Below are 25,857 nucleotides of genomic sequence, written 5' to 3'. Positions count from 1 at the left end.
CCAATTAAGTGTCTCTCTTTTTTTTTCCCCCATTTTGGCATCCTTGGAGAAGGTAGAATGTTGCCTTAAGGCTAGGTTTCTACCTCCCTGTGATGCAGAGAGCTCAGTCATGTCTCTCTCTTTCAGGGAGGTACGTCTCAAGTCATTCACCCCCACATGGACTCTGACAAAGTCATACTTGTGTTTGTGGTTGAGTGACTTGATGGTCCTGGCAGCTGACAGGCAGCTAATTGTAACTCGCATCTTATCCAGCCTGGTGAGGGGAACATCTCTGTCCTGTCCCACTGTAGAGTGTCCTATGACCAATGCATTGGCTTTTGTGGTGTTTTATAGGCTTGCTTATTGAGACATTGGTGTGTGTTGTGGTTTCTTTTTGCACTGTTTGTGAGAGTGGTTTTGAAGGCACCATTTGGGAAGGTCTCTGGTCCTTTGGTAAGTTACTAGAGTGTACCTCTCCACATGTGGATTTATATATCATGTCTTTAGTGTGGGAAGTAAGTGCTGACAACCTGTTCTGCATTAATTTTGTCTGAGTCTTGCCTCCAGTTTCATAGTGTAACTACATCTCTCACATAAAGTATTTGTTTCAAGAGTAAGTGGTTGTCAGTAAACCTGAGACAGTTGCTATGCAAAATTGCCTGTCTATGACAGCAGGTGTTATCCTTTTTTGGAAGGGGATGGGTTACTTTGACAGGACTGTGCTGGTAGCTCAGCGACTATAAGAAGGACCTATACTTTGTGTAGGCTAAGCTTGAGCAGTAAAGCAGCACTGCTCAGTGTGCAACTCAGTTGCTCCTGCAGCAACAGAAAAGCCTGGGAAGGTTTCACTGACTGTTTATGGGGAAAAAGTAATTTTCAGTGTTTGCTTCTATACAGGGAACGGCCATCCACATCTGCACAGAAAACAGCGGGCTTAAATATTGGCAAAGACCAACACAGTTTAAGCTAATTACCAGTTAGGAAAGCACACAAGCCTTCCACCAGCATTCCCCAACTCTGGTTACATCAGCACACTTCTGACAAGAGTGTAGAAAAAAACTTAATGTAGAATGTCACTTTAACATTTCTATGAACTTAACATTGCAGCTGCACTGTCAGATTTTCTCGGCTGTCTGAAATTCCTTTTGGATGTCCCACCCCAGTAGTGAAGGGAAGCATTGTGAGAAATAAGCTGCTAGTGAAGTCATCCAGGAGGTTCCACCAGCACAGAGAGGATCTGGGGTCTGTTTGAGTCTTTGGTGCCTAAGAAAAACAAAGACCTCATTACCCATATTGTAGCCAAGTAGACTAAACATATTTGTTACACTAAATTCTGGATGATAACTTTGCAGTCCATTCTACCTTAGCTAAGGAAAGATGACTGTATGTGCTCTGTAGACCTCCAGAAGGCTCATCACAACACTAGCCAGGCACTATTTTCTGATGAGGAGTCTGTCACTATCCATTTTGAGCACTGCTTTATAGTCTCACCACAGCCCTTTGGGTGTTAAATGCATGGCAATGGTAACAGCTCAGCTCATGCTACAGGGATTCTAAGTCTTTCCTTACCTAGCTGACTGCTTCCTTATGGTAAATTCAGTGGCATCCCTTTAAAACAAGACTCCTTGTACATCTATGCCTATTTTTCAGTGTTATAGTAAACTTCAAGTAGTTCAAGTTGGTACCAGTCCAGGCTCTGGAGATTATAGTTGCCATCCAAATACTACTCTGATTGCTAGGCTTCCTCTCTCAAGGTTGTAATCTCTACACCTTCAGGTTCATCTGGTTCTTCTTAAAGGCCACTCTAATCCCTCATATCAGTTCAATGGCTGCTGTCATTTTGCTAGTTTCACTGGTCAGGTTCTACATGGTTATTTCAGTGGACTCTGGTCCAGTAGTCTGTGGCAACACACACTATGCAGTATCCCGTAAGATTCGAACAGGATTTGCCACCATCACATCTCATGGTGGGTAACCAACAGTGTCGTAAGGACACCCCTTTCTTTCCGACTGCAGCTATGGACACTTCCCTCCTGGGGTGGGTGGCATTTTGGGGGAGTAGTAGTCCAGGGTGCCTGGTCCCAGTTAGAGGCCAGCTTGCGCATCCAGTGTTTTGGTCCTCCCGGGGTTGCAGGTTTTTCATTACTCTCCCCAAAGATATAATGTATATATCCAGATTGACACTATAGTTGTGGTGTGGTACATCAGCAAGTAAGCCTGAACCTGATCTCACCCCATGTGTTGAGATGCCATGAAGGTGTGGCAGTGAACTCCCTTAACACTTTCTTGTAGCAGTGCACATTCAGGGAAATCCAACATTCTACCAGACAAGTTAAGTAGGAACATTCCCCATGAAGGGTTCCTTAATCCATCAGTGCCAACAGATTTTCTGCCACTGGTGGCCAACTTTACTGCAACCTGTTTGCAAAACCAGAACACAAAGTGCAGCAACTTCTTTGCCCTTGTTCCCCAGAAAGTACGGTCACTGAGGGATTCTCTAGTCTATGCTTGGCCTCCATGTCTCCTGTAAGCATACCTTCTGACTTCCCTGATAGTAGCATTTTTACAGAAAGCAGTATGGTGCAAGGAGACTGTGATCCTTAAAGCCCTGTACTGGACTGGGCAAGTTGGGTTCCCCTTCCTGTGGCCCCCATCTGGTCTGCCCTTGGGTTTCAGGCCGAATCTTGCAATCCCCTCGGGCTAATCTCACCCAGATCTCAAATCTTTCAAGCTGACTGCTAGGCTACTCCATTTCCAGTGATGGCGAGAAATCTTGAGCTGTTTGCCAAAGTGATGCATATTCTGTCTTCATCTTGGAAGTCTTCTACCAGAAATATTTGTGGCAGCAAGTGGAAATGATTTAGCATTTGGGCTGTCTATTAAGGCTTGAATCTCTCTCCAGATCCTTGCTGTTTTGGACTTCTTAGCTGGCCAGTCTTACTCTTGGACAAGCTACTTTTACTGTCAAGTTTCATCTGGCAGCTTTTTCAGTTTTCACATCTGTTAACACAGTTCTTCCACAGCTTCTCTTGAGGTTATCTAAGGCTTTCCTGAGGGGAAATTTTCACCTCAACCCCCCCCCCCCCAAAGTACAGTTCCATCTTGTAATTTGCCTTTTTGTTGGTCTTGCAGTTGATCTAAAGCTTTTGTCTTAGAAAATTATTTTCTTGGTTGCAATGAATTCTGCAAAGTAAGTGTCAACTTTATGCTTTGTCATGTAAGCCTGCTATTTTTTTTTAAGGATTGGGTATCTCAAATATTCTGCCTTTTTGTGCTTAAGGTGGCCTCTGAGTTTCTTAAACCACTCTATTTGCCAATGTTTTTTTTTCTCGAAGTTTATACGGTCTGGAACTGCACTGGCATTTAACATTTTATTTAGAAAGGGCATTAGGAAGTCTGACCACAGTCAACAGCTTTTTTTAATCTTGCATCGCTGAATGAAATTTTGGCAGCTACTTGGGCAAATACTCGCACTTTTGGAATGAAAGCAAGCTTCACCTTCAGTTGAAGTTAAGGGCTCCATTTAGCTCCATCATTCTTCAAAATTTCTTAGTACCACTGAGACCAGCTTGGGGGGGGGGGGGTAGCTCTGTAATACAGGTCGAAACTGATGGAAAAGACCACATCTGGTAAACTCTAGAGTATTTACCGTAACTCTAGATCTGTGTTCCAGCTGTATAAACATCCCCTATATTCGCCCCCTTCCGAATGTACTTCTGTCTAGTTCACAGTTTGATTACTGTACAGACCTGACTGAAGTCTTTTGTTGGACCTCTTTAGGTTCAGGCCTTTGTGTTTTGTTTTTCTTGGAAGGGTCCAGCAAGAACAGGGCAAACTGAGGAGATTGGTTGTTGCAGGGCCTTATAGGAGAGGAGTTTGAGTTTAGGGGCAATAGTGTGATTTCTGGCATCTTATCCAGTAGGATCAAACAACCCACAGGTTGTTGTAGAAACTAGAACTGATCCAGAGGTATGATACATACATAACTTTAGTTTTGCTTGCATGCCTCACTTCTTGCCACTCAAATGGTGGAAATTTCCTCAATGCCCTTGTCAGTTTCACCTAGTCACTATAGATACAAACTTTAGTCTGCTTTGAAAAGCGGCTGCTTGCTTGATGGGAATAACCCTGTCAGCTAAGGATAAATAGTTTCTTTGAATCTTTGCATCTACAGTGATAGTGGAATACTATACAAGACCATTGCCTTTCATGCCTCTGACACGTGTCGCATGACTGTGATCCTTTTGTGTTTCCCTAGGTGGTGCAGGTAAGGTCAGGAATGTTGGCCACTACAAAATCGCAATCTGATACATCAGGATAGAGGCAACTAATACCCTGTTAGTCTCCTGGATACTGACTCTGTAAATGGTATTTAACTGAGGTAGAGCATTGATTCACATGGAACGGTTTTACTCTTCCTGTGGACTTTGTCTAGTTAAGCCACTTTTTCTGTTTCACAGTAAGCAAGTGGAGGTGAGGTAAACCATGGATTACAGGACGCATCTTGAGAAGTTCTTAGCCTTAACCCAAACGCGGTCTAGATGACTTTTTGAACCGCCTACTTTGGGGCCAGATTCCTAATTCCGCCAGTACGAAGAGACTTGACTGTTTTTATTGGGTTTTGGACCCTCATAAATGCCTTTAGAAAACCCCCATTTTGAATCCAGATGCTGTATCTGTGGAGCCTGCTGGCAGATCTAGACTGGCTTCTAGGCACAGTACTACTAATGATAGGAAGAGCAGACTGTTGGATTTGGCTGAAAAGTAGATAGCTAAGCCTTGATTTGTCAAATTTGCATCCCATAATACCAAGAACATGTCCTTAAGCAACCCCAGAGTAGTTGGAGCACTGGATGAAACTATCTACTCTAAAATCCACATTGGTTTGCAGTAAGCATGTGATGCTGCAGATAACTGCATCTAGAGATGCTTTTAGAAAATGTTCCTATTTGAAAGCTGCCCCCCTTCCAAGGGTGCAAAACCACTGTTTGCAAATGCTGTGCTAGTTCAGGAGCTGCTTTTCGATCCCTGTGTGCTTAAGCTTTAAAGAGAATTTCATAGTCTGTGACTGTTGGTCCACAACCCCATTTCCAAAAACATGAGGAAACCATCCAGATGTAGCCTTATTGCGATAGGCTGGTCAGAGGGGAATAGCCAGAGTAAGGAGGCTACTCTGAAGAGAAAATGACGTTTAGAAGCCTGAGATTTTTGGTTCTCTGTCTTTTCCACAGAACAGCTGTGACTACTGCACTCCCCTCTCCATCTCACACCTACGTCTGTTCTCAAGATATGGGGAAATGCTGGTGTTCAACTCGAGCATAATCTCAGACCGTTAGATTTTCCAAATAGTCTCTGGTAGGAGTAAATGCTAATTCATGACAAAAATTGAAGAAAAAGCGTGCCATCAGTTCCCAAAGGCCAAATTCACCTTCGAGGGACAGTGTCCAGATGTTTTAACCTGTGGACTGATGGAGCTGGTCCTTGAGTGACACACCCATATGAGGGTTTCACTGAAGACTCTTTTCGTACCACGAAGAGTCCCTGGGTACATATCCCAGCTGTGTCAAAGCTAAAACAAGTTCCTACAATTGAGGCTGCTAACCATTCAGCCTGTATTTCCATTCATAAGCCCCCCCAGGCTCTGATAATTTAAACTATGCCTTAGACTCTGTATACTGGTTTTTCAAGAGGCAGTATGTGAGTTTTACTTGAGGATATGATTTTGGTTTACTTCCCTTCCTCTTTGATTAAGCTACTGATTCGAGACTATATTTACAAAGTCCTGATCTCAGTGAAGGTACATTGCAGAACCAACAGTGTCTACTGAAGCATACCCTAGATTGGGCTTCTCTTTGCGACCAGAAGTTGTCTTCACCTGTAAGGAAGACAGTTTTCCAAGGAGGTCTGCGGGACTCCTTTGCAGGCAAGGCTAATCTTCTACACACTTCACACACTGACTGTCCTTTTTCAGGACTTGGTGCAAGTGTCATGACAGCCAGACAGTTGAGTATCCTGGGCCATGTGGCTTACACCATTCTGATGGTCTCCCTGTCCAAACTGCAGATTAGGAAAATTAGTGGCAGCTAAGGAGTGCTTGGGGCCAGCAGTTAATTGCTGGGTTCAGCAGTTAACTGCTGGAGTGCAACATACCAGTCCCATCCTGCCTGAAAAAGGAACTGAGGTGGTGAATGCTGCAGCTGCTGGAAAGCAGGCATGCACTTCAGACAGCCTGACAACTATACTCTTGCTATGAGTGCCTTTGGTTCAGGGCATCCATACTCTACATCTGAAATTAGAGAACCCCTGGAAAAGTAAATTGCACAGATATCAAGATGCCGGTCATCTGGGCCTTCAAAACTTTATAGTCTGGGTGCAGGGGGTCGTTAACTGACATCTCAAGCATGCCCTCTTTGGGGCCTAATCAGGCAAGTAGTGGAGTCCAGAGTTATCCTGAAAGTCACATGTATACCCCCAAGAGAACTTCACGCCAGACCATGTAAGTGGAACCTCAGCAGACCGACATAAGTGGGTGCTGCATAGGGAAACATTCCTGGATCTCGGACTGATGATGCACCATATGTAGGAGTGCAGCATAGCAACATAGATTTGAAGAAAGAAATGCTATAAAGCAGCACACCAGCAAGCTGGAGTAGTGGATGTTTTCTCTGTGAATCAGGCAGTATATGGCTATTATCTTTCTCATGAATTGGGCTAGTATCTGCCTATTATCTTTTCTTTTATACTTGTGCTGTCCAGATTATTCCAGAAGCTGAAGGAAATGCCAGCAATTCTTTGCCGCTCAGGCAACATTTTTTTTTCTACTGATACGATTTCCTCCTGTAAAAAGCATGTGCACTTTTGATGCAGTCCAGTGGGTCTTTTGTACTTCCCCATGTCTCCACTCTGAATGTAACATCTGGAATGATAGGAGCTTATTACCCTTGGGATACCTAAGGTTATACCAGTCATCATGAGGGAAGTTAGAAGGCAAACTAGAAGAAAATGTGTAGGAAAATGGAAAAGTGTTCCCCCTCTGTTAGAGGCAGGGATAATCATTCATTAGCTGCATGTGCCTGCAGTTCCCATCAGTTTTCTCAGCTTTAACTGGTCCTTTTATTAAGGGAGACCATGTTACTTTGTAAGTTTAACCTTCCTGTAGTCTTCGCCAACTGATATAAGCCCCAGTCAATTAAATCTTAAGGTGCATCCTGCATCTCGGGTGGGGGAAATGCAACACCTTCCTGTGATTTTTAATCTTTTATAGTGGAAAAACTAAGCTTACTTCCCTTTAAACCCACTTCTTTAGCATCCGTAAGATTTTTTGACCTGGAAAACTAGCAACTCATTTCAGTTGCTTCAGCATGTAGTGTCTTTCAGGAGACATTTTATGCACAAGGTTGGAGTAATGTTGCACAATAACCTCTCTATCATGCCAAAAATATTTACTGAAACAATCCATCTTGTTCCCTAATCCAAAGAATAAAGGGGAGAGGATCTTAAATTCCCTAGATGTGCATTGACTGACGCTAGTAATTGAATAGTATAGAGTGCCAGGAAAACAGGCTAGCTCTGTTGTAACCTTTGCAAAGAAAACAAATGGTTTCTATGACAAAGCAGATCCAGGTATATAGAACACTGTATTGCAAAAATTGTAGCAGAATTTTGCAGGATGAGAGCCCTACCTATTAGGGATATAGCAAATGCCAGTGGCTTTCTTAAAGGGGTTTAGTGCCTACAACTTCTAGTCAGCCACGTGACACTTAAATCACACACACACTCAAAACATTAACTGGGCATTTCCAAGTCTAGACCCAGGTTCTTCTCTTTGAATGTCATGCTGTAGTCCTCCACCCTGACTATCGGATCAGCTCTAGGAACATTTCCTTAGTGACTTAAAGTACACAGTACAATTGTATAGGCTGCTTAAATGGAAATTTATTGCGACCAGGATTGTGCACAGACTTTTCTCAAATACGGCCCTAGCCACGAGGTTAAACAGAATAGTACAGAAATTATATCCGTAATACAAATCAAAAGATGACATACTTTGTATGTGCTAACAGTCAGATATAACAGATTTGATCCAGTCTGTATATATAGATTGAGGCAAATGTAATGAGACCCATGCGCAAGTTGAAATTATTGAATAGGTCATAATAGTTTATTGAACAAGCAAGATGCATCTGTAACTCAGATATATTGAAGCAGTCACATTTGTGCTTCAGTTAAATTTTTTTTTAAGGAATAACTGTTGCAGTATGTCATCACCACTAATTTCCTCAAGGAAGGGATTCCAGACCACAGGGACAGTTTTGCTAAATATTTACCACCGTGGCAGTAGTAAAATATGACTTCTGGTTATGGATAGTGATGCACACATACCTGAAACTGTTAGACATGAATGTGTTGGCTACTGAAGAAGGAAAGAGCAGTTTTTTATTTTTAACTGTTTGCAGTATAGTTGTATAAGCAATTTAACGATTTCAAAAACCACAACCACCAATGTAGTGTTGAGCAAATTCACTGCAAGCCACCAGCAATATTTTAAATTTTTTAGTTCTTGTGTCCCTCTAAGGCAAGGACGTCATCAGAATTGAATATGCTCAATACTTTCAACACACTCACCTAGGAAATGGCTCAAGTATTTATCCATTGTCAGGGTTAGCCCCACTAGACTAGTGGCCTTTTTTTCATTGGAGACACAAGGTGATATTTATAATAGTAGTAACTTGACCATGGTTTTGAGGAACTTGCCTTACTCTTTTTGGAGCTGTTAGATGGCTCTGGAGGGCTCCTACAGCAGCAAGGAAGAGGTCTAAGGGAATCTGCAGCATGGAGGAGGAAAAGTTATGGAGATTTTGGAAGTAGAAAATGAGAATTTGATGGAAAACTTATTAAATATGGAGCTTCCGAATGTAAATAGATTCCTGTGTGATGGATGTTAAAAATGAACATTGTTTAGTAGTTTCTATGGAGAAAGACATGCGTGAGTGTCGAAGTGGTGCAGGTAACAGAACTTTTGCATCAAGAGGGCTTGAAGATCTGTTGTGATCCAGGTGATAGTTCTGTTTCATGGGGGTGAGATGGTAAATAATTTTTGGAATTGCTGAGGATGGTAATGTGGAAGAAGAAATGGGTGATGTTCCAGCAGAGAATGCAGCAGCTAAAACGTATGCAACAGTGACAGAAAATAAAAAAAGGAAAGCGGCAACAGATGTCTGGTTTTGTGTCAGCAGATAATGCAGTAACTAAAACTTGTGCAGCAGTGACAGCAAGCAAAACAGGAGAGCAGCAACAAACTTTTTTTTTTTTTAAGGCTGACTATGAGAATAAGAGGAAAATGAAACTAATAGAAATGTATGGGACAATTTGGTAACTCATATGGGTTTTGAAGTTCAAGAAATTTGTTTTTATGAATATGGGATAGAGACTTTGTGACTTAACATTTGAAACCGGTAGATTGATGACATTTTTGGAACTGTTTAATGAAAAGGATGACACCTGGAACAATTTTTTCTAGTAGTAACAACTATTAATGTTACTTGGCAGTTGAAAACTGATGAACTGGAAGACTTGAGTACTTTTCAGTGTGTGTGAAACTGTTAATATTGTAAAAGTTAAAGATGAGGGAATCTTGCAGAATGGAGCATGGAGGTTGGAAGTGGTTTTGAAATGTGGAGGAAAAAACACGGTGAAACACTTGCTAAGTGTTTGTGTGGTTGGTCATACAGGGTCATTAAGATACATTGGCCAGCCTAAGTCATGTTTCTTTTGTGAGACTCGCATTTAATGAGTATGATAAGTTGCAACGTAACCAGTGTAGAGAGAGAGAGGAGATGTACGGCAAGAAATGTGCGCCTGAATGCAGGTTGTGTGAAAGACACTTGGATGGTTTGTCAAGAGCAAATAGCAAATGAAAAAGGGCTAAAGGAAGAAAACACTAATGAACAAGAGGGTAGGGAGAGGGTGAAGTAAAGAAACTCGAGAAGAAAAACATATATAGATGGGAAAAGTGAAGAGTGCATGCAGGAAGGGATAGATACCAATTTTTTTGAAGTTCTAGTCAGTGAAAACTGATTAAGATCAGTGATTGTGCATAAACCCAGGAAAATACTCAATTTGGTTGAGTAAAAATAAAACAATTAAAAATATTTCCCCTAAACGTTTATAAAAAAAGGAAAAGTAACAGCTTTAGAGTACTTTCAATAAATGTGAACAGTAGCTCTGTAAGAAGGATAGAAGTACTGGAATGGTGTCCTAAATGTGATTTGGATGATGTCTTGTATGTGAGATTCCAGACGAGTGAAGAAAAGACTGCAAACAGAATGAAACTTAACAAGTGAGCATTCTGGAGTTGCAATGTTGTATTAAAAAAAACCTGAGAATACTAATGTTGGGAAGGTTAACTGTTGTGGATGTGAGATGAAGAGAGAATTTATAGAATTATAGCATTTATAGAATTATAGCATATGTACATATACCAACCAAATAAAGAAAATAGTTTCATTGAATATAGACACTGGTAGTTAATATAACTATAACTGCAGGGAACTTTAGTTGTGATTTAAGGGGAAAATTTAATTGCAATATATAAAAAAAAATACAGGAATTGATAAAATGTGTTAAGTGAGGAACAGAAGGAGGTACTTGAATCTGAAATTGTGTTAGAAGGTTTTGGGGGGGTAGGGGATGGTGATGGCTGTGATGGAGGTGATGAAAGAGTATATATTAAAACAGGAAAAGGGGAAAAATGAGAGATGAAATTGGAGAAGGGGAAGTTTTCAGTTATGGAAGGCTCATACAACCATGAAGGACTTCTATTTAAAAAAAAAAAAAAAAAAAAAAAAAAAGTCTGTGATTGAATTTAAATAGTGTGCCTTTCTTTCCCAGCTGTCATTGGGAAAAAGTGTGGGAAAAATGTATAGAAATGTATTGGAGACTTGAGAATAAACTCTAGAAAAATTAAGACATTACTGTTTAATGAGAAATATTTACAAGGGAAAACGAAGGAGGTATCTGCATATTTGGGTAAAATAGTAAAGGTGGGTATTGGTATAATGAGAGAAATGAAAAATGTAAAAGTTAAATACAAGAACAAATTTGGTATTTTAGTACAGCATGTAATAAATACTTGCAGTAGGAATAAGGAAAATAAGAAAAGGAAAAGGGTAAAAGAAATAGAAATCCCGGACAAATTAAGGAAAATTTAGAAAGAAATTACTAATAGTGAAATGGATGGAAGTACTTGGGAAAGTAATTGCTTATTCAGTATCTGGCCCAAATGGTGTTAAGGTATGGAATGTACAAAAGTGAATTGGCAATGAAAATATTTCGTAAATATACTGAGGGGTTGAAGGAAGGGTTTGTTAATGAGTTATGTAGTGGTGTATTTTATACGGGGAAAAAAGATAAGTGAAATTGGAAACCCATCGGACTAAAGCAGTTCATAAATTTTTTTTAAAATACAGGTGAGAATGTATTGAATGATGAATATTATAGAAAAAATATGTGGTATAAAAGGGAAGGGATGTTAAGAATTATTGGTTGAGAGTAGTCGTGGATGCTGCAAGTAAAATGAAGGATGTGGAACTGATGGGTAGGTATTAGCAAGGCATTTGTTAGTGTGATATGCTTTGTGGGATGTTATGGAGAAGTATGGAATAGGTAATAGAACTGAGGTGCATCTGGGTCAGCATACTAAAATAGTGTTGGTGAATGGGTGACTGAGTAAAGCAGTATGCATGAAGTATGGTATCAGATAAGGCTGTCCCGTGAGTGGAATATTGTTTGCACTGGTAATGAATGGGATAGTGAGTAAAATAGTTTATAAGATAAAAGATGGTATATATTCGATGCAAAGGAAAGTGGTGATTTCAGTACTTTTGGCATGTGCAGACAATACAGTTTTCGCCAAGGAAAAAAAAAAAATGGATGAGTGAAGAGTTGGTTTGTCTGGTTAGTTAAAGGAAATTTAAATGACCTTGAAGGGTTTGGGTGATGTGGAAGATTGGATGTGTGTACTTTCTCAATTAATAAGGTGTCACCTTTGCTAGGGAAAAAAAATTGGGGAAATGGTATAGTTAACAAATGCAATTTGGAGTGTGATAAAAGAAATTATAGATCTTTTGTGTAAAGACATAGATTAGCATTCAGCAAAAAGGTTTATATGGTGAAGTCTGTATTCATGGGGAAAAATAACACAAGTCAAGTTGTTTATATGGTCTCACAAAAATATGAATGTGCAGATGTTCTTTGTTTCACTGTTGCAGTCATCACATTTGGGTTATCTGTCTGCAGGTAGCCCTCAGTCGGCCTGAATACCAGAGTCTTGGGATTTCTGCGTCGGATGCTGTTGCCTCTTCCATGGTGTCAGATTGTCAGGGGTATAAAACATGCATCAGACGCCATTACATCAGCCTTTCTTGCCATGTGGGAGCCCGAAGCAGAAGCAGTTCGCAAGTGCCGGTCAGCCGCTACCTGAAACTTTGTTATTTCCGAGTTTCAAACCTGAAGTCTTCTAAAGTGAAGTACCTCATTGGGGATAATTTTTTCTTGCTCTAACCAATGTCAGAAAAAGTCCACTTGTCTTGCCTGTGGAAAGGAAATACCTCAGAGGTTTTCATTCTTACTGTGTCACCTGTTTAGGCCCAGACCACGACGTTCCTCGCTGTCTGTTTTGTGCCTTGTTCAACGCCCAAACTATTCGTCATCAGGCTATCTGTCGCTAAATTCTTTCACTGTCGTTCTCCGCATTCTGAAATGGCTTCATTAAGCCATCCATCAATCTTCCAAAAAAAGGAAGGATAGACTGAGACAAACCGTATAGGTCCAAAACTGCCGACGACACTTCCGTTAAGCTCGTCGCCAGTCCACCGGTACTCAGTGAGGCGCTTTCGCAGCCTCTGATACCCGCTTCTACAGATTTGCAGGCCTCTGCTGAGAACCTTTTGCAGTCTGGTATCGCACAAGATGCTTTGAATGTCTCTACCTTGGATGAGTCCAGAGTCACTGTGCAGGCACCAGCTTCTGAGGGTGTATTCAGACCTTCCAATGTTCGTATTAAACAGACTACTTCGTTTTTGACTAAAACTACCGAATTTCTCAGGCCCAGAGTATGCACTACGCCTAGGAAACAGACTGCCAAAGTGCATTCTCAAGCTCCCATTCCTCAGAAACAAATGCTTAGAATGGCTGAAGACCTTATTACTCTGGCTTACCCCTCTAAAAGGCAAAGGATTGATTTTCTTTCTGATTCTACAGACCATGAGTCCAATGACTCTGACCCCTCTGATTACCAGGACGTACCCTTATCCACCTATGAGGATTCAGATGCAGAGGATTCCATTCCCTCTGCCTCCCCTCCAGAGGATTTTTCTTTTGATGAAACCTTGCATACCTTAAGAGCATTTCCGCTGGGAATGCCAGGACTACCTGCAGTCCAAAAAGAGATTCAGGGAATTTTTAGACTTGCCTCAGCACAGGCCTCTAGCTTATACCCCCCTGTCCTGGATATTGTAGATGTCTTCATGGAATCAAGTCTTACCCTGATACTTTACCTCCAGCTCCTAGAAAGCCTGACAGGTACTACAGAGTACCTGACTCTCTCAAATTTCTCTTTAAAATCCTACTGCGGATCCAGAGACCATTTCCCAGTGACCTAAAGGTATTAAGGCTACTACAGTCAAAAACCCTACCCCTTCGGACAGGGATTCTAGGGCTTTAGACAGATTGGGTAAGAAGATGTATACCTCTGCAACTCTTGCCATCAGGGCTGTAAATCGCCAGTTTCACATGTTAAAGTACTAGCAGCATATTATGGAACAAATTAAACAAAAAATGTTGATTCCTGATTGCGCAGAAAATAGAGATTTACAAGAGTTAATGCATTCTGCAAACCAAGTTGGTAAGCATACTTTGCAGTGTGGTTTTGATGCCTTAGAAGCATCTTGCAGGGCTGCTGTCAATGGGTCTGTTCTGAGAAGGCCTGCTTGGCTGAAGAAACAAATCTTGCCAGACCATGTCAAAGCAAAATTGCTAGATGCTTTTATTTAAATCAAGAATGTTTGGCACAAAAGCAGAAGGTGCTCTTAAAAAGATGGAGGAAAAAGCTAAATCTATGCAAATTGTTAAAGATTTCTTACAGGTACAACCACCTAGATTCAGTAGGTATTGGCCTTCAAAAACCTGGTCCTTTCCAGCCCCATCCAGGCTTTCTCAGTCCAAACCCAGGGGCAACAGACCACAAAGACTACAGTCTCTGGGTATGTACAGATCTGAACAATGGAGTGCTTCCACCTCAAAAACAGGGAGTGGTAAACCACCCTCTTAAGGAAAAAGCTCACAATGACTTGTCCTCCCTCCTCAGCCATGCCCAAGTACTTGCACCCCTAGGAGGAAAACTTGCCCCGAATGCAAAAAAACTGGGAATACATTACCCAGGACCGATGGGTCGTAAACATTGTATCCCAGGGATACAGATTCTACTTCCATTCACTGCCAACTCCAAGCAGATTGCCAGACCTTCCTCCAAACCAGTGGACAGAGACTCAAAAGCAAGTACTTTCTCTTCTCAGTATCAGGACTATTCCCCCTGTTCCAACAGAGCAAAGGGGGACAGAGTTTCTACTCCAGACTATTTCTGGTGCCCAGAAAAGAGAACTCTTGATGCCCTATTCTGGATCTGTCATTTCTCAACACCTTCATGGTGGTACCAAAGTTCAAAATGCTTACACTCCAACAGGTGCTTCCTATGCTAGCCAGGGACTCCTGACTGGTCACCCTAGACTTAAAAGAAGCTTATCTACACATCCCCTTAAGGGAATCTTGCAGGAAATATCTACGTTTCAGGGCAGGCTTTATGCACAGTTATCTACACTTCCCTTTGACTTATCTACTATGCCCATGGTATTCACAAAGTGCCTGGCTTAAGCCATTGCATGCTGCAGAGAGAAACATTCAAATTTTCCCTTAATTGGACAGTTGCCTGATTCAGGTGGACAGTTGGGAATTACTGCTTCAGCACCTGACATTTGTAAAGAGACTTCTAACTTCTCTGGGGTATACCATTAACGAAAAGAAATCTCATCTGGTACCCAGCCAAAAAATTGTATTCTCCCAGATGGCATTCTCACTCCAGAAAAGCAGGTTTATTTGACAAATTGCTTCAAACTACTGGCCAGCCAAACCCAGCTATCTGCAAGAAAAATACTGCAAGCCCTAGGGTTCATGGCCTCATGGCATTCTCCTAATTACAATATCCTGGCAGATCGATTCAGTGCCAACTTCACCCACCTCACCCCCTAAATGGCCCATCTCAATACCAGAAGATTGCCAAAATTCCAGTAATAATGGCCACACAAGTTTAAAAAAAAAAAAAAAAAAAAAAGGCTTTCCAAAGCTAAGAATACAGCATCCATGGGATCAGATGACATCCTGGGCTGTGTACTACTTGAACTACAAAATTAACTGGCACCTCACCTAAGTGTCATGTTTAGTCATAGCCTCACCTCAGACTTTGTGCCCACTGACTGGCGCACAGCTACAGTTCTCCCACTCCACAAGGGGGAACCCAGCTTGGATCCCGGGAACTACCACCCCATCAGTCTGAGCCTGATCTGCAAGGCCATGGAACTTACAAACAAAGACATTGGCAACCTTCAAACACTGGACCCCGCCCAGTTTGGATTCGTGAAGGGCCGATCTTGTCTCTTGAACCTGATTGACTTCTTTGAATCAGTCTCTAGAGCTGTGGACGAGGGTAAGGCGGTCTACATAGCCTATCTGGACTTCGCCAAGGCCTTTGACACCATCCTCCACTCTGGAATAATAGATAAACTTACTAAGCTGGGCATTAAGCCGTACATCACTCGGGTTGCCGACTGGCTTACTGACGGAGAACCCACATTGTGAAAGTAGCCAACTCCAAATCCAAGTGGAGTACTTCAGGGTTCAGCCCTGGGACCGCTCTTGTTTGGCATCTACTTCTCTAAAGTACAGGCCAACACTAATGGACTCTAGCTAACAAAGTTCGCAGATGACTGCAAACTGGGAGCCATTATTGAATCACCAAATGATGTGGATACTCTATATAAAAAAGGGCTTTACAGAAACAGATGCTTGGTGCCAGAGCCATGGGCTCAAGCTCATTGCCAAGAAATGTATAGTTATCCCCTTTGGGAAAAAAACATGTACCCGTGAATTACCACATAGGTGGCAGTACACTAAACACCGAAAGTGTGATGAGACTTAATGACACAGGTGGCCAGTAGTCTCACCTTCGATAACATTGCCACAACAGTCAGGAAATCCTATGTGGCATACCTAATCACTAAGGGCTTTTCATCCAGAAAAAAGGAGGTCATTGTCCCACTGTACTCATTAGACCCATTATAGAATACAAAGCCCCATTTGGTATGTACCTCTCAAGACATCTGCAGCAGCTGGAAAGGCCGCAGAAATACCTCACTAAAAGAATCACAGGCCTAAAGCAGATGCCCTACGCTGATCGCCTGAAAAAACTCCAGCTATACTCTGTCGCATATCATCTACTCTGAGGGGATCTCTGCTTAACATACAAAGCCAAGTCAAACCTTGTCATCAAAATAAACAAAACATGCTGGAAGGATACGTTCTTGACCCAGAGAACTCCCCAGACTCTGGAATAGACTTGCCCATAAATGTCAAGCAAAGCACCTCTTTGGCCCTCTTCAAAAGGAACCTTGACAATCGGATTGGAGAAAGGAAATTCATCCTGGAGATCACATCAGTCGCCCTGCTAGACAGGGGTCCAGAGAGGTAAATAGTGTGGGAAGAAATAGCCAGGGAATTGTTATGGCTAGGCTTGTATAGGCCCTAGGGCCAATAGCCTAGTACCACCCTGTGAACCATATGCAAGACTGCATATGAGGAAACTTCAATGTTACTTGAGTCTCTGGTGTCAACATTTTCAGGACCTGGAAACAGTGATTCCTATCATTCCTTGTCTAAAGACAGAGCTCCTTTGGTGGGCAGAGGCTTGCAACCACTACAAGGGACTCCCTTTCATTCAACCCCCCCGCCATCCAAACCCTGACAACAGATGCATCAGACTATGCATGGGGGGGGGCTCACATGGCAGACAAATGCATTCAGGGCAAATGGAGCCTAGGACAAATGTGCCTGCATATCAGTCAAAAAGAAATGTTAACTGTACAGAATCCGCTGACAGCCTTTAAGTACCTTATTCTTCCAGGACACCTCTTGATAAAGGCAGACAACACGACAGTTATGTGGTACACAAACAAGCAGGGGGGGAACTCATTCCTACCCACTCTGCAGGTTAGTCATGGCTCTGTGGAACACATCCTTGAGCAACCAAGTGGACCTGCAAGCTCAATTCCTGCCAGGCAAACAAAACTCACTGGCAGATGACTTGAACAGAAATCTAATGGACCCACACAAGTGGATACTAACTCGAATCATTCAAACTTTTAATCCACAGGTGGGGGACACCAGAAGTGGACCTCTTTGCTTCCCCTCTAAACCATCAAGTGAGCAAATTTTGCACCAGAACTCCCCACAGCCAAGCATGGAAAGTGGCTGCCCTATCCTTTACATGGGAAAACCTCCCAATCTATGCCTTTCCCCCTCTGCCCCTCCTCTCGAAAGTATTACTCAAGATCAAACAGGAAAGGCCAAGGACGATCCTTATTGCACCAGACTGGCCACACCAGCACTAGGTACTCACTTTTGCGCAGTTTGACAACAGAGCTACCTTGGCACCTGCATCAGAGACCCCCCCCCCCCCCCCCCTGCTGTCCCAGCAGGAGGGCCAGATTTTGCATCCTCAGTCTTGAAAAATGGAAAAGATACTGTTCTTGGAGCCAGTCTCAGGGAAAGGGCACAGCCTTGCCCTTCTTACCTCAAATCCTAGATTATCTAGCAGAGCTGCTCCACAAAGGCCTATCCTTCTCATCAATTAAGATTCATGCCTCTGCCATCTCAGCTCATTGCAATACTGAACCACCCCTCCTTCTCTCACCCTCTGGTCAAACAGTTCCTGAGAGGAGCTAACCATTTATGATCCCTGAGGAGAGTTCCCATTCCTGCCTGAGACCTTAACTTTGCACTAGCGAATCTCACGCTTCCCCCAGCATGTTAAAATTCCTTTCTTGGAAAACAGCTTTACTTCTAGCCATAACTTCAGCTAGAAGAGTGTCTGAGTTACAGGCCCTTATGGCTGTGGAACCCTTCATTATCTTCCATACGGACAGGGTTTCCCTCAGAACTAACTCGTCATTTATGCCCAAGGTGGTATCCAGTGTGGCTCTAAACCAATCCATCCATTTACCTACCTTCTTTCCTAATCCTCAGAATAGAGAGGAAAGGATCCTGCACTCCTTGGACATGCACAGTCAACTTAGGTTATTCCTTGACGGGACTAAACCTTTCAGAAAATCTGACCAGCTGATAGTCAGCTTTACTACAGGGGCAGAGGGCAAGCCCATTTTAAAGCAAACCATCTCCAAATGGATAGCACACTGCATCCATTTCTGCTACAAACATCATGGAAAACTTACCCCACAGGGGATCAGAACCCATTCCACTAGGGCTAACTCAACCTCTACAGCATTTCTCAGGGGAGTCCCTACCAGGGACATCCTGGAAGCTGCAACCTGGATTTCTGTACACACCTTCACCAAGCATTACCACTTGCCTATCTTTTCTAAATCCAGAGCTGGATCTGCTACAGCAGTCTTACAAGGCCTGCTAGCCAGCCCTAATATTTCTTGACTGCCTCCTCCCTTCCTCAGTTTTGGGAATCATCCCAAATGTGATGACTGCAACAGTGAAACGCAAAGAACATAGTACAGTTGTGTCCATTTACCATAAATGAAGATGTTAGTGTTTTCACTGTTGCACTCCAGGTTAACCTCCCTCCAGCCCCCTGACTTTTCTGTGCTTTCTTCCTATCCTCTCTTTTTTTTATCTATCTTTTTTTTTTTTATATATCTTAATGGTAATGGTGTTTGTTTTACTGGAGGTGTTCCACACCATTTAATTGCTTCCTATTTTGGGGGTTCCTGACATCTGGGGCAAGAAAAACTGATGTAATGGCATCGGTTGCATGTTTTATACTCCTGACAACCTGATGTCATGGAAGAGGTGGCAGCATCCGACGCAGAAATCCCAAGATTCTGGTATTTGGGCTGACTGAGGGCTACCTGCAGGCAGATAACCCAAATGTGATGACTGCAACAGTGAATACACGCGAACATCTACATTTATGGTAAGTGTACACAACTGTACTTTTATTTTTCATATGAGGTTCAGTATTAAAGCCAGTGAATGTGTTGTATACAAGTGTAGCTGAAGGGGGATTGGGGTTACTAAATTGAGTTTAATTGGATTCTTTAAATTTGTGTAGAATATTTAAATAAGTGGGTAAAGAAAGAAAGTGATGAATTCAGTGAGAAAGTTCAAATATAAATAACCTGTTGCCTGTCTGCTCTATTTGCAGCTTTCTATAAATGTTCTGGGAGATGAGGATAAGGATGTGTAAATAAAAATTAGCAAGAAAAAATACAAACATGGAAAATACAAATTGCTGTAGAGAAAAATGGAATGATGTGGTATAATGTAATGAAAAATATGTAAATCTGTGGGAAAATTTACCAGAAGTGATTAAAACCATTAGTCAGTGGAAAACAGTTTCCCAAGATAGTGTCAGGATTTCCTGTGGAGATTGGTCATAACTACCAGTAAAGGGGAATATGTCATATAAAAAGAGATTGAAAGAGTGTTTTTGTCAGGAAGAGACAGCAGTTATGTTTTTGAAATGCAAGAGTAGTGAAACTGGAAAAAGTTGTGTGAAGAAAAAATTGAGAGCATTAATGATTAGTTGTGATTATGGATGTAAGAATATGTGAAAGGGCAGATAAGAATTGTATGTAGTATTGGGTTATTCGGAATGAAAATTTTCATTAAATGTTTATTGAAAAAATAGATTTTTGGTAGGTGTATTGTGAAAAATTAGATTATGGTTGTGGAAGGAAGAGTGCGGGTGTCAGTTTTATGGAAGAATAGCAATGAAAATATAAGATACATGGTAAATAGTAAAAATAGAAATTTGCATATATAAGTACCTGTACGTATGTACATTTTGTAAATATGTGAATGTGCTTTAATTCTTAAAATAAAGATCCCTACTCTGACAAGTGGTGTGGGAGATACCACTAACTCAAGCAGATTGGGCCTTTGTGTCATCTGAAGCACAGCTCACTCAGGAGTGCAGCACCCCCCTTGTACTGCATTGCAGTGTCAGCAGTCTGTCTGGTGTAGGAGTAGAACTGCAGGCTTCTGCACCAAAGGCAAGCTTGTTACCTGTTGCACCACTGGCATTGACGTAAATGTATAGACATATAAATGTTTTGCTAAATATTAAAATATTTAACTTTATAAATTACCTACACTTGCTGTCTCAATATGCAGTTAATAGAAACATGTTACTTTAACCAGGAGGTGCAATGGCATTAAGCTGTGGCTAACAAATTTCCATGTATTCAAGAAAGTCTTCCCAGTTGTAGTTCCATTCCGTCCTGCATTGCAACACAAATGTAAACTTGGGAAATTGTGGACAAGATGCACTATGTTTTGCTAAGGCATGGTTCCTGTTATTTTTAATACTGTTTAATTGTTCATATATAAATCTCTACAGTTTCCTGTCTAAAAATTATTTGCACGAGCCATGCTTTGCAGTATATACAACTCCAGATGTTTTGCTGTTAAAATGTCCAGTTCAAGCATTCACACTTATCACCCAAAGCAATATTTGGCCCCTCAAATGTTCAACATTGACATGGTTCACACCTAGACAGATGAGCCATTGAGTTAGAACTGTAATCATTACCATGGCATTCAACTATATGTTCACTGCTTCCATGAATTGGGGAAGACACTATTTTCTCCAACACATCAGCAACTGGTGATCAATTATTTTATATATTTTTAATTTACAGAGTCCAAAGATCAGAAAACACATTGCTCAATTATCTGTGAAGGTGCTTCCAAAATTGCTTAAAATTTTAAAGATCTAGCTTGTGAATTGTTTTTCTAATATTGGAAACCAAGTCAGCAGAGTGACTTCTATCTAAAAAGTTGTACAAATCTAACTCGCCAAATAAGTTACACAGATCCAAATTACCAAAAATTATTTAATTATTAGAGGCCAGTTTAGTTGCACCATCTGTCTCTTATGGTTGGTTGAAAGGATGATTACTGTTTTTTAAATGTACATTAAAGCTGGTTTTCTGAATCTGATGGAATCCTTTAGTTATTTACTTCCTTATATGTTGTTAGTGATCAAACCATAATTTGCTTCCTTGTGTAATTCAAGTAGTCTTACTAGAACAAGTATGAATTTTAAATTAGTAGTTGTATGTAAATATTTTAAACTGTTCTCTACCATGCCCTTCCGTAAAATGTCAGAGTATTACAAAGTGAGATGAATGGCCAATACATGGAATACCTATGGCAATCCCCTAAGACTGTTTAAAATCACTGGAGATTTTTTTTTTTTTTTTTTTTTTTTTTTTTTTTTTTTTTAGTACATCAGTGGTGAAACTGTATTGAATGTTTTCTCATCTCCATAATCTCAACTGCACATTCCATTGTTGTATGGTGTAACTGTGAAAAGGTCACTTACGTAACACTGATTAAAGTTAAATTATCAAATTTATCATTGCAGATCTTTTGGCTTTTCCTGGTTAGGGGTCGCCACAGCGGATCACCTGTCCGCTCATGATTGGCAGTAGAGTTTTACGGTGTTGTTGCCAGTCCAGCGCCCAACCTTCCACGGAAGGCACACACACTTATGCACTCACACCTAGGGCCAATTTAGTGTGTCCAATCCACCTACAGCACGTCTTTGGGATGTGAGAGGAAACCAGAGCATCCGGAGGGAACGCACACGACCACAGGGAGGACATACAGACTGTGCTCAGAAGGCACTCCAGACGAGGATCGAACCAGAGAACCTCTTGCTGTGAGGTGACCATGCTAACCGCTGCACCACCGTGGCCGCCCAGATGTGATGCAAAAATTCCAGGAATCGCACACAGCCCATGGGGAAGAAAAGCCCAAGCCCCCCCCCCCCCCCCCCTTTACAGCCAGGTTTTTTGCACTTTCAAAGCAAAGTGAGTGGGAATAGTGGTTTGGTAGATAACGAGTCTTCATTGTTTTTATAATCTAAGAAGAAAATTATCTTAAGATTGTTCCTGACGGGCCCCTTTTGAGTTATGAAACCAGGTAAGGGAAAAGGGGAAATGGTTTTGAGCAGTTGAGTTACTAAGATGCTGGAATTAATCATGTGAAGAATTTTGTCCTAAAGTAAAATGGTTACTGTGCAGACGTATTGATTCTACCTTGTATAATATGTTGCTTGAAGGTATTTCCAATGTTTACAATTTTTTAGCTACCCCCTACCATAAAAACTGCATATCATGCATCTTTAATATTAACAAGTTACTTGGATATTTATGATCCACAATTATGCCTGATTATTTCACTGGGTGGATACAAGACCAAGCCCTTACTGATAGTTTGGTAAAATAAATTGTTGCATTTTAAAGTGAATTGGTGTCTGACATACAAAGTGACTGAATTACATATTCATTTACTTTGGTTGATGCACAGTGCGTGGCCAAGCTGTCCTAGGAACCATCAGTGGCAGGAGACTGAAGCTGTGTAGTAAAGCAACATTACCAGTGCTGTTGCATAAAAGCAGTGCACCACGTGGGGGTTTTGGTAATATTTTGTCATTTGGGCTTTAACTTTGTCTCCATATCACAAGAGTAAGAGGTAAACTCTTTATTTACCCACACCTCAGTGTGATTTGTGCTGAGATGCTTTGAGAAGCTGAAAATGGATCGGGCAGTGGTAGTGCTGAAAGGGATCTTTTGCATTTTATTACACAGGCACGGTCAGCTTTGTATGAGTGGGGTTTCTCTACCATGTAGTTGTGGGCTGCATTGTTTGGAAGAAATTACTTTTATTCGTAAAGTTTTGAAATGTTTATGCAGTCTGATTATAGTTGTAAAACTGATTTAAAACATTTCACACTTCACCTTTTATCTTTTAGTGTCTCCTTTCCTTCTGGGCCGTGCTCTTTGGGCTGCTAGTCGTTTTACTGTGGCCATGTCTCCTGAGCTAATACAGCAGTTTTTGCGAGCAACAGTCAGTGGTCTGCACGAAACACAGCCCCCATCTGTACGCATCTCTGCAGTTAGAGCCATCTGGGGGTAAGTGATTGGAAGTTAGTAATGCATACTCTGGTAGTTTTGTATAACACCTAAATCAAGTTTACAGTGATAATGCTTGCTGTCCCTTCTGCATATTCCCAGTGTAGCCTCTTTCAATATTTACTGTTAATTTAAGGAGGCCTTGTGTAGAGGATAAACCCTCTGAAACTCTGTTGCATATGTGCAAATTCTATTCCCGGGAATCTCAAGGGCATTCCCTCTGTCTTACGATTGATTTTTTTTACCTCCTCATGTTTAATGGGCATGAGCATTCTAGCAGTCCATAGTTCTCCGACTTTAAGTGCAGGTATTCACCAGTCCCTTTGTTATAGAGCAGATTTAACCATTTTTGCCAGATTAAGTTGGAACTTAAATGGAAAGGTGGGGCACTGATCTTTACTTGGGGCTTGGCCAACATTTATGCTTCTGTTTTACTTATGTTTAAAGCATAAATTGCTATTTAGAGGAGTCAGAGGTTTACATTTATGCCTGGAGACAGTGATAACTCCCCAGTAAGACTGCTAGAGTGGCAGTTAAAAGGCATGAACAAAATAAAATTCGAGGAACCAGGAAATCAAGCCCCCACTGTGAGTTGCCTTCGCCTGACAAACTGTCCTGAAGTAAAAGTCAACCAGGTCTTGTATTTAACTTTTTGCAAGTAGTACTTATTGGCCGTTTCTGTTGGGAACAAGATCCAGGTTCCCCTTTTTAGGGTTTGTTTACTAGGACTTTGAAGGTCCTATGAGCAGTTGAGAAGCAGGCTCTTGTCTCTGATACATATCACAGGATCTGAATTAAAGCACTCGCAACTGACCCAAATCTACTTTGGTAATTGGCTACTGGGTGTGTGGCTCTGATTTTGCTTTAGTTCCAGGTCTTTATTTTTCTTTGCTGCCTCTGGGCTTTTGGAACCTGTTCAGAGCATGGTGGTAGATGTCTGATGTGTTGACTACTGTTCACTACGTAGCCCAGGGTTTTTAGCTGGCAGCCTTTGGTCTGTCATCAGCTTTCTGTCATGGGATCACTGATCAGAGGGGTTTACTAAGAGTAATCTCCTTCCCTCTTCAAATGGCTATTTCCGTTTGTTTTTTTGTGAAATCAAAGGACTTGGAAATCCCCTTGTTGGGTACAATGAAAATTCTTTCCTAGGTTTTCTTCTAGATCTTTTGGGAGGCTTTTAGGTCCTTCAGAGCTGGACTGCCCTATTGGCTCCTACTCATGCTCTCGCCTGTCAGTGCACAATGTCTGACAGTTGGCTGTAGAAACTTGTCATCCTAGAGAATGTTTTGTGGCCTGAATGGATTTGAATGTTATGTATTTAAGGATGCAGCTATTCCTTTCACTGCTCAGCAAGCCACTCAGTTGTCCCAGAACTTCCATTATGACCTTGCTTTTATTGCTTTCTTCCATATTCATGTGGAATCATTTTTTTCTTCCTTTTATTCAAACAAAGCCTTGTCCTATACAATTTTCATATCTCTTTGTATTCCTCACTTAATTATGCCTTTTTCCTAGCTTTTTTCTGGGACATATCTACAACGGTATAGACTTGGATTTAGACAATTTCTTTCCATATTATTTCAGTATCCTTTGCCAAAGGGATATTCTGCCAAGGATAGCTACATGCCGGGTCAGTATACCAAAGCTTTTAGTACTTGTGGGCATTGTACATTACATGTATGCTCCCCGTACAAGATGAAGGGCATAAAGGAGCGATGTATGGATGCACACACAACTTTGTAGCCAGCCTGAATGCCCTTCTGCTGTGCTGGTAACCAAGCCTTGTTTTCAGGTAAGTACTCTGTTGGGGTTTCTTTTCTGTTTTTTGATACTTAGTCTGCTCATTTCATCTGGAACATTTCATCTGGAAAGGGAAAATAGTGTGGAGGGCAGATTCCCTTAGACTGTCATGACCAGTGTCTCCTCTGTTTGGGTGCTTCTTCCAGTCATACACAGGGCTCTGTGCCAGGCATTTGTGCCCAAGACCTTACACAGTCGTCATCTTGTCCATATACCTGGCGAACCAACATATTAAGCTGTTGGCTCTGGGTGCTATGGTGATATCGTCTTGTCCTGAGGGTCAGCTGTTGGCCAAGGTGGTGGCCAAAAATGTTAAGTATGATCCTGCTGCTGCTCAACTTCCCCTGGTTGTCTCTGGGCTGGTGAAAGCCTGGAGGACTGTCTGGTGTTTGTTTCATATTCCTCTGCTGCGACCCTGTTGGAATCTGGCATTGGATCTTGCTTCTTGCATGTCCTCTGAGGCTTTTTAAATGTCTGTACCTGGTGTGGAGGGGGAGCATTGGCTGATCTCAAGGACTGAGGGGGATTTCTCAGATCTTGGTTAGGGAGGATATTCTTGCAACCATTATTGACTCTCTCCAGGGGTCTGATCCTCCAAGTGTGTCGTGCGGATGTCCTTCAGAAAAATCGAAGCTTAAACATGTTTTCTGTTTAGGGACCACAAAGTGAATGGCAGGTTTTCACTCTTGTTTGTTTAATGCTTTGATGGCCTTGAAGTCTCCTTAAGGGTGATCCCGGTGCCTGCTCCCCTCTGGTCTTCCACTCCACTTGAGGCCTAGGGAATTTGATTCCTTGGATGAGG

At 41.7% G+C, this 25,857-nt stretch overlaps 1 protein-coding gene across 1 annotated transcript in view; it reads left to right on the top strand.

The window, feature by feature from the left end:
- The window catches only part of IPO9 (importin 9), a 1,198,493-nt gene that overhangs the window by 500,565 nt on the left and 672,071 nt on the right, over nt 1-25,857 (top strand). The window contains exon 14 of the mRNA XM_044076674.1: nt 23,096-23,255. Within this exon, the coding sequence (XP_043932609.1) occupies nt 23,096-23,255 (160 nt within the window). The remainder of the gene's footprint in view (nt 1-23,095; nt 23,256-25,857) is intronic.

Source organism: Protopterus annectens, chromosome 7.part0 (genome assembly GCF_019279795.1).
Source record: "Protopterus annectens isolate FY-2018-M chromosome 7.part0, PAN1.0, whole genome shotgun sequence".
NCBI lineage: Eukaryota > Metazoa > Chordata > Ceratodontiformes > Protopteridae > Protopterus > Protopterus annectens.
This window is presented reverse-complemented; position numbering and strand designations above follow the sequence as displayed.